General features: G+C 54.0%; 1 protein-coding gene across 1 annotated transcript in view; it reads right to left on the reverse strand.

Annotated features, from left to right (window-relative positions):
• The window catches only part of POU2F2 (POU class 2 homeobox 2), a 56,524-nt gene extending 47,203 nt beyond the window's left edge, over window positions 1-9,321 (reverse strand). The window contains exons 1-2 of the mRNA XM_089478212.1: window positions 9,200-9,321; window positions 7,395-7,447 (exon numbers count right to left, since the gene is read on the reverse strand). Coding sequence (XP_089334338.1) covers window positions 7,395-7,425 — 31 coding nt within the window. The 5' untranslated portion in view covers window positions 7,426-7,447; window positions 9,200-9,321. The remainder of the gene's footprint in view (window positions 1-7,394; window positions 7,448-9,199) is intronic.
• Window positions 9,322-9,579: the final 258 nt, after the last annotated feature.

A 9,579-nucleotide genomic window follows, 5' to 3' on the forward strand; every position in this document is an offset into this window, starting at 1 on the left:
GAATATACTTAATAAGGGAGCTGTTAAGTACTTGCAGCCCTATTTTGATTTCACATGCAAAAGCAGTCTAAATCACATGCGTACGGCATTGTAAACAGACCACAAGACACAGACGGACGGATGGCGGAAAGAGGGCAAGGGAATCATGAAGCCAGTGCCACACGATGCCAGTTTGGCCATGCAGGCCTCTCTGACCGGGTCACACTGAACACACACACACACCCCTACGAAGCACCTACAGTCCGGCCCAGAACTCAGGAGACCCTAAAACAACCAATATGGGCCTCAAAATGTTAGCGGTTGCCTCTTGGAACTTGCCCCCACCCTCCACATAGAAGGCTGAGCGTTTTGTGCAAAAGGTTCCACAAGATGCAGCCACAACCCCCATCAGCCCTTTGGACAAGGGCTGCCCAGGCTCCACAACCTCCCTGCAGCCCCACAACTGGCTTTGTGATACCCCCTTTCCAGCCCTAGATGCAAAGGTGGCTACCAAGGAGGCAGGGGCTCAGGAGCATGGGGCACACTCATGCACACGCTCTCCACACTTCTGCACATACTGGCTTTTCTGGCCAGGAAAGAAAGAAAGAAAGAAAGAGAGAGAGAGAGAGAGAGAAATATGCGGAGGGCTGGAGGTGGGGGCAGTTACTACAGGCTGGAAAATCGATTTCTGCCTCTGAACAAGCTTCGCTTCCCAGATCTCTGGGTTCATTAGCAGGGACTGGGCTTGACACCAATACAATTTCCACACCACGCACAGCAGCAGCAGCAGCAGAAATGGGGGGGGGGGGGTCCTCAAAGCCCAGCCATTAGAGGGGCCAGGAAAGAGGGTCTCTCCCTCCTGATGGGGCCCCTCTCTTGCCAGGGCCCTTCCCCTGAGTCCCAGGTCCCTCTGCCATTTCTTCTCCTGGGGCCTGTCAGGAGGCGCTCTTCTTCTGGACTCTTTGGGGCAAGCGGTCTCCTGCCAATCCTTCCTCAATCAATAAGCCCCCTCTCCTCCTCCTCCTCCTCCTCCTCCTCCCCATCTGTCCCTCTGAAGCCGGGCTGGTCCTGGGCTGGCAGGCCTCCTCCTTTTGGGAGAGAGATGGCCAGCAAGGCCTGGCCAGCAGCCCCAGCTCCGAGGGCCCCCCTTTCCCCTTCAAAGGCGCCTTCCCCCTTCAGCCCCAAAGCAGAGAATGCGGGGTGGGAAGGGAAGGGCAGGGAAGGGAGGGCACCCTGAGGCTGGCAGCAGAGAAGCCCGGCTTTTGAGGAGAGGGCAGTGCAAAGGGAGGGAGGGGGGAGGCACAAAATGGACCCCAGTCTTTTGGAAGGAGTTCTGGTCATCCCACACAGAGACACAGAGGTGAGCCCTGCTTGGGTCCCTGTCTGTCCCTGAGTCCGAACTGCCTGCAATTCCAGCTTCATCTGGGAGAGATTGGGGGGGGGAGGCTGTCTCAGGGGAAGGGGGTCCCCTTATGGCCTCCCTCCGGCGGGAAGAAGGGGGTCCCGGGGGGCTCGGAGCCAGGCTGCAGGGGAGAGACCTGAGACTTTGGGGCCGCTTCTTGCGGGGCTGTTTGGGCAGAGAGGGGGGGCAAGGGCTCAGGGAGGGGGCGCCCACCTGGGAGACCCTCAAAGGGGGCGTTTGGGGGTTTGTGTGGGGTCTCTTTCCTCCCCCCCCCCCATTTCTCCCCTTTCCACCTGCGCCGGGCTCTCTTTCTTTCTTTCTTTCTTTCTTTCCTTCCCCCTCCCCGCTCGCCCGCCTTCCGCCTATCGACCGGAGGAGGATTCCGGCGCCGGAGGTTCGATACGGAGCAGTGACACTCCGGATCAATACGGCATGAATAAAAGCCCCGCTCGCTCGCTCGCTCGCTCCTCCGAGCGCCCGCCGCCCGCCTGGCCTCGCCTGGCTCTCTTACCGTTGGCTAGGGCTCCGCCGTTCAGCCTCCATGCCGCGGCCCCCGCTCCGCTCTCGGGGGCCCTCTGGAAGACCAGCGGCACCGGCAGCGGGACGAACATGGTCCTGGCAGCCCCCCGCGCCGCCCCTCCGCATCCCCCCGGGAGAAGAGGGCAGCCAGCGGCCGACAGAGAGCCCCGGACGGAGCGGAGCCCCAGCAGGGAACGGGAGCCGAGCGAGGAAGGAAGGAAGGAAGGGAGGGAGGGAGGGAGGGAGGGAGGGGTCCGGCTGGGGCGCCCCTTCCTCTCTGGGTCTGTCTCGGGCGGAGAGTCCGAGGCGCTTTGGCCGGGAGGAAGGCGGGGGGGGGGGACGGCAGGGGAGTGGGCGCGCCTGTCAGCGCCAAACGGGGGGAAGGAAGGGGGGCACCCCGAGACCCTCTCCCTGCCTCCTCCCAGACAAAAGCGGTCACTCCCCGGGGAAAGCGGGGGGGAGCCTCACGGGCATCCCCCCCAAACCAGGCACTCCCCTTCCCCTGCCTTCCCCTTCTCGGCGCTCCCGCCCCGAGGTCCAGACTCCGGGTTAAGCCCCCGAAGCGAGGGTCCTTCTGGGGGAAAGGGAGCCCTTTCCCCGCCGCAGCCCCAGGACCCAGGACCCAGGACCCAGGGGAAGGGCCAGGGGGGCTGATGGGGCCGAGGGAGGAGACGGAGGGGCTGCTCAGGACCGGGCTCCCCGCCAACAGTAGGCCAAGGGCGCCTGAAGGGCCTGGGTCCGATGCCCCCCGCCCCCCCTCTCCCTCACACACGCAGAGCCCTATAGATGCCCCTAACAAACCACAAGGGCCCCTTCCCGGCCCCGCTGCCCCCTCAGATCAAAGCAGGGGCAGTGGGCAGAAGGAGCAGCCAAAGAGCGGAGCCCAGCAGGGGCCAGTCGGGGGCCCCTGCCGAGGCCTTAGGCCTTCTCTCCGCGGGGGGGGGGGTCCTTTTGGCTTGGAGAGCCTCCCCTGGGCCTCCCAACAGCAGTTGGGGGAGAGGGCCTTCTCCGTACAACTGAGGAGCTCAGAGGCTCCTCCGCCAAAGCCATGGCTCTGGAGCCACAGAAGAGGAAGAGGAGGAGGAGGGGGGGCAAAGCAGGGCCCCTCCGTGCCAGGCTAAGCGGAGGGAGGCACAGGCACTTGGCACGCACTCACTCACGGGGCATGGGACCACAAGTGCCAAGGCCAGGTTGCTGGATGCTGGCATGCAGACCTAGGACCCAGTAACACAGCAGCAACCTGGCAGTGAGGGAGAATGGGAAGGTCTGCAGGTGAGAGAGAGAGAGAGAGAGATGCTCTGGCTCTGCCATTGGCATCCTGTGTCTTGAATCAATTCACCTGAGACAATGAATCAAGTCCGGTGCATGAAAGGATCCTGCCTAAAGAGACCCAGGCAGAGCCTTGGCCCCTCTGAATCTGTGGCTTGGGAGTCCAGAGGATGGACTGGGAAGGCTACCTTTCGACAAGCTGCATTCAGTTCTCTTCAAAAGGAGGGCTTGGTGGTGTTGTGGTTGTGTGGCGCGTACCAGAGCGGTCACTTTGCACTTGTGTCTCTTGCATGTATCAATGTCCTTCCTCTCTTCCTTGAGAAGCAAAAGGTGAGGAGTGCGCACACTCTCTCTCTCTCCTACATTTGTTGGCCTCCTAAGCATTCATCAGAGAAAGGGGTGCAATTATTGCCGCCTTTTCTCCTGTCCAGCCGGCACTTTCCTTGCAACCTGGGCCTACTTTCAAAGAAGGACAAGGGTCTAAAGGACTACATCCAGGCAAGGAAAATCAATGCAAGCGCTCTGAGGATCGAGAGAGCGGGAAAAGAGATCTCACCGTTAATGGACTGAATGGAAGAGGACTCAAGAAAGCTAGAATTAAGATCCCTCTTCCCATTTTCCAGGCAAACCTTATTAAACTTTTGTCAGATCCTCTTGCTGTTGTTGTTGTGGGTTTTTTTAATGCCGTTTGTTAATTTGGAAGCAATAGCAGGGGAATCTGGGAAACGGTTTGAGGAAGTGGTGGGGTTTTTCACTATTTGTTTGCTTATTGATTTTGCTTTAAGGAAGATTTTTGGGTTTTCCAGAAAATGCCATTAAATTAAAAGAGGGCCTCAAAGAGCGGGAAATGGGCCTTGCTTTGTTGCTGCCTAACCCTGGCCGCCACCGGAGGGTGAGGGTGAGGGTGAGGGTGAGTGTGGTTGTGGGGGAGGACGCTTGGGCTGTTTCCCTTTTTCTGCCTTTTGGGCGCAGGCACAGAGGGGCCTAGGAAGCCTCTTCCTGGGGAAAGGGAGGCAGGAAGGAGGCTGCCGCAAGGGAGGGCCTCCCGGGACGGAGGCACCCCAGCACCAATAGGATTAGCACCACTACTATTCTTCTGATACTTACTTGTGTGTTCTATTTACCTTTTTAACTTTTGTATGTTTAAGGTAATGTTGTATTGTTTCAGCCAGATCATTTTAATTGTCTTCACATTTTTATCGTCCCTCTGTGCCTACCTTTGGTCTCTTTCCAGGAGAGAGGCAGCATAGCAATGAAATAAATGCGTATCAATGAATCATAAATAAATATTTGCATCCTGCTTTTGCTCCAAAAGAACGATGCAATTAAAAACATACCAAAAGTTAGCATTAAAAAAGAATTAAACTATTTGCAGGATTAAAACAAGTCAGCCTCAGCTTAAAAGAATAAAATGCAGTTTTAAAAGGTAAAAGGCTCTTGCAAACAGTTCTGTTAAAACCATGCATGTTTTCTGTTTTAAAAGCCTAACTGAATAATAAGGTTTCTGCCTGCTTCCGGAAGGCCAGCCGGGAGGGGTCTGTCCTGAGAAGGGTCCCAGAGTCCGAGGGGAGGGATCTGCCACCAAAACGGCCCCTTCTCCCCCACGTCCCCCAGCCGTCCGTGGGAGAAGGGCCCCTCCGGAGGATCTCTGGGGCTAAGATTGACCAAATAGCCTGACAGATAGGGAGCAAGGACCCTGGGCTCTACTTTGCCATGCCTGAGATTGGAGATCAACTGACCTTTAGGAAAATCCTCTATGTCTTTGGCAAAGACATCCTTCTGGAACACAAATGAAAACTGTACAGCTTGTTGCTACACACACACACACACACACACAAAAGGCAATTTTTGTTTAAAAAAGTAACAAGGGACTTGTTTCATAGCATTGCAGAATCAATGAGTTCCCCTTGAAAGAAACACAACATACAAGAATCACATGCATAGATTCTTTTCATCTAGTATTTCCAGCCCTGAAATACAGGCAGAGGCGCTCAGAGGCGAAACCCCCTTTTCCCACCACTCTGAGTAGGAACTGAGTCAGTGCAGACATTTGGCTCAAATACGCAAAGATCGGATCTCGATCCCTACGGCTCCGTCTGAACAACTAAGCAGCATGACACAGGAGTGGAAAGCCCATGCCACAGTGTCTGTGTGGGGTGATGCCGGCTGGGGAAGAAATTATAATGGTGGCGGTAATGAAGAAGAAGAAGGTTGATGATTATGTATTTCGCCTTTTTAATGTGTGTGAGCCAGGAGACAAAGAATCACAAGAAGCATTCAAGAGGACAAACGGCCCACCGCTGAAGCATCAAGCCACAGCTCCATTTTGAAATATGCTTGTCTCTTTGGAAGAAAAAGCTCCTGCCGCAAATCAGGATGTGAACGCTTCCCAAGTGTAGCAGTGCCTGGCTTTTGAGGCTAACTTTTAGGTCTTTCCCTTCCACAGATTAATAACTCTTGACAAAAATACTATCTTCTCTGAGGCCCACCAAGGCATCCTTGGCTGGGTACCGGCTGAGCATTTTGCAACCTGGGCAGCCAAACTGCCAAGATTCCCCACACCTTCACTGCATGGACCTAAAATTGCTACTCATCCTACCACCAGCGCCTGCCCTGCTGCTTACTTGGGTGAGGGTCCCTTGGGTGAACCCAAGGAAATGACCCACCTCATTCAGAGCCCACCTTGATGCCCAGGAACCATCTCCACAGAAAGCGAGAGGACACTGTAATCCCAACCGACAGGAAGCAGCGAGATGGGAGTCTGGCTCCTCTCTGTCCACAAAGTCAAGGTATTCCTTTGCTAGGCCAGGTCTGTTGCATCGTCATTGGCTTCCCCGTCTTGCACCTTGCCCCTCTCTCGCGACCCCAGAGCCTAGGTCACTACTAAACTGAAACCAGAACACCTGTCTCAACTACTACCTTACTAGTCACTTTGGACCAAACCTCCCTTAAATGTTTAGGCAAACAGCAGCAGTGGGACCCATTTGGATGGGAAGGGGCTTCCTGCTGGGAAATAGCATCTCTTGCGTGAACTGGACAGGGAAAAGGGGCAAGGACCCTGCCTCTCCAGGGGCTTCCAATCCGGTTTCCCAACAGCTGAAAAAAGATGCTAACGCTGTCATTATTTAGACCTCAGGCTAAGAACTACCCTGCATGGAAAACTTTAGGGTTTGCCTGCAAACCTCCAGAGGAAGCTGGAAGGGAAGGGGGTGTATGTAGAAAGCCAAGGGGTCTGGAAGCCTGAGGGAGTGAAAAGCATGACTGTGTACTTCTGACATAGTTGTGTGATAGAAGCAAAGTTTGGGGGAATGTTTGTTTGGGGGTTCTCTGGAATTCAGGCCCTAGACTCTTGCATGCGCCATGGTCTTTTCAGACAGCTGACTCCTCATGCTACTAATAAAAATCATTGCACAGACTTATCTTTTCCTCCTAAACTGTTTTTGTTTCCCCTGAAAAGAAGGAAGGTACAAGGAGTTGGAAGTTATAAATGTATGATGATGACAACATCTGGCCCACCCCATAAAACTCCATGAATGAGGCAGGGGCACTACAGAATACAAGCCTAATTTGGGAACAAAGTTCCTGCATTCACATTCTGTCACTCTACAAAGCGCCAGCATTAGCTGCACAGGTTTTATTTGCTTCCACGTTTATTTGCTCCTGTGTGAGTGACATTTATAGTACAACTACACGTAACGAAAGCACAGCTTTCTGGTGGAGCAAGTTTTGATTGGAGAAGTGATGGGATAGCTTCTTTGCCCGCTACTTCCATGCTCCGAAGCATATTCCATTCTGTCCCCAATGGAGACCCAGAAGGACATTTGCTCACACAAAGGCATGTTTGGAACCCAGAGCAGAGGAGATTAGTTGGCTGGGTGTGTGTGTGAGTAAGGATGAAAGACCAAAGGGGGGTAAATTGCAGGTGGAGAAGGGGCTAAGCATCTGATAAACACTTAGACACTCCTCTGCTAAAACTCTTCTCTTGGAATATGAAGCCACTAACGCTTTGGAATGTACTGGCATGTAAAACCGTGTAGTTCTGCCGTTACATGCGGCACAAGGAGGATCTCAAGATGGTGGGGGGGGGAGAGGAGCCTGGATGGGCTTTTCAGTGTTGCAATGCTGGTTTTTCCCCCACCCTCCCCCTTTTTGGATCTGTGAAGGAATCCTCAGGCACCCTCTCTGTCCTCCTCATCCCAGAAAGAGACATGGCAGCACCACTGACCTTTCAGATAGAAGCGGCAGCTGTAGTACATTCACTCCAGTCCAGTCCAGTACCTGAGGAAAAGAGAGAAGAGAAGGTATCAGTAAACCAGGCCAAATATTAAAGGCAACACCTTTCACCCCTTGCTGAAGGAAACCCTGCATAGTCCCAAAGGGCACTAGCCCCTTCCTTGACCACCATGCGCCATCTCAGTGTTTTGTGTGCTCTTGAGGAAGGCTGCCTTGTCGATGGGTCCTGGCAAGCCCTTCCTCCCACCAGTAATGGAGGATGACTGGGGTCCAAGCAGCAGTGGGTGGGTGGGTGGAGGGGCGGGCGCATTGGCTATTTTAATGTCTTCCAGGTCCCTGGGTCAAAGCCACACCATTGGTACTGAAAGAACTTTGAATGGTGGCAAAGGGAGGGCAACACAAGCCTGCCTCTGCCCCAAGGCCTTCAAGGATGCCAAGAGCTCTTACTAGCCCTGTAGGTCTGCCAAACGTCAAGAGATAATATGAATGCACATGGGATTTATTTTTTAAACAGACTCAAAGTGCTGGGGGGAGGAAGAAAGCTCAATGTTAAAAAGAGAAAAACAGACCACTGAGCCCAGCTCTTTGTCAGCCACAACTGCAGAGCCCTGCTTCTGGCATCCAATGCCCAGGCTCTTGCTATCTTTGCCCTTTTACATTTATGCTGCCAACTGACTGGCCTGGTCTTTGCTGAGCCACTGAAGCATCAGAACACAAATTCCCAGTGCCTGAAGTGCCTGGCAGCTGGCACCTGAATGATGTGTGGAAGCCGGTTCCCTCTCCTAACTGCTGCCTGGAAACGTTGCTGGCTCCTAGGATAACCCTCTCCACCCAAAATTGCACCCTCAATTAGGCAGAAAACATGGCTGGATAGTAACCATATCCGAACCAAAGGATAAACCGTCAGTGTACTACCAAGCAGATAAATTTTAAAAGGCTATGGAGAAACTAAAAATCCATGTGAATTTTTCAGAGTAGCAGGAAGCAGAAACTCGGCATTGTGGATCTTTTCTGGAGAACACAGAGGGGTGGTCAATGGGAATGGGGGCAGGGAGTAATTTTCCTCTTTCCCCCCCTACACACACACACACACACCTTTGGGGGAAGCATTTCAAAGCACTCTGTAGATGGGGGGAAATGGAGGAAATCAGGTGCGAAAGCTCTGCCAGGCCAAGAGAATCCACAAGTGTGCTTGCCGACACCGAAGCCGCCCCCAAGGGCGACTGCCCCTGCTCCGGTCACCCCACTGTTGCCCTCTTCCCGTGTTGCATGGAAATCCTGGGCCTTGGCTTGTGGCCCCCTCCTCTCTCCATGCCAGGAAAACCCACCCCCCTTTTCAGGAGGCCAGAGCCCCTCCAGAATTGACACAACAGCGCGCCCCCACGCCTTGCCCCCCCTCAGAGCGAACCCACAGTTGTTCCTGCTAATCAGCCGATGTCATCTGCGGAGTGAAGTCTTTGCTTAAAGAGATTTAGGGCAGGAATCAATAGGAAATTTAAAAATCAATGCGGTTAGTATGAGAAAATCAATGGCGTTTAATCGGCCTGCCGATCCCCAGTCACAACAATTAGAAGGCTGGGATGTTCTACATCCCGCTACATGCCATTAGCGTCAATATTTGTGTAAGTGATGGCAGGGGGCAGCCGGGGGGGCGGTGGGAGGAAAAGAGAAGGGGGGGACCCCAGTCCAATACTAAAGCACTTGAAAGCAGAGCAAGGAAGGAAGCCTGCCTGCCTGCCTGCCTGCCTGCCTATGCGCTACTGCACACGAGGGGAGATCCCAGCATCTGATGCTCACCATTTCCCTTTGGGAACCAGGTTCGGAGAGTTGCTTTCCTTATTTTTCCTCCTGGGGTAGTTAGCAGAAGCATCCTCTTAATGCCTTCCAGGGGACAGAGGGAAGAAGAGGCAACCGGGGTCCAGGGTTGTTATTCCTATTCTCTGGGTGCAAAACCAGTATTTATGACTTTGAAGAGGAGAAGGTGGGCTTGGCTGTTAAAGCAGGGAAGGTGCAGGGCCTTGCTAAAAAGGGGGCAGCCCCCGGGGGATGCCCAGGCTGGGCAGCAGAAGGAATTCTCTCTATAGTAAGAGGTCAGGAAAGAAAAGGCAGGACTGGGGAGAAAGGGAGAAAAAGGGAGGCCTTGTTAGGACAAGGAGAGCTCCCTGCGGCCCCTTCCC

The sequence above is a fragment of the Sceloporus occidentalis genome, unplaced genomic scaffold, assembly GCF_023333645.1.
Source record: "Sceloporus occidentalis isolate IW3139 unplaced genomic scaffold, rSceOcc1.0.p SCAF_13, whole genome shotgun sequence".
In the NCBI taxonomy this organism is placed as follows: domain Eukaryota; kingdom Metazoa; phylum Chordata; class Lepidosauria; order Squamata; family Phrynosomatidae; genus Sceloporus; species Sceloporus occidentalis.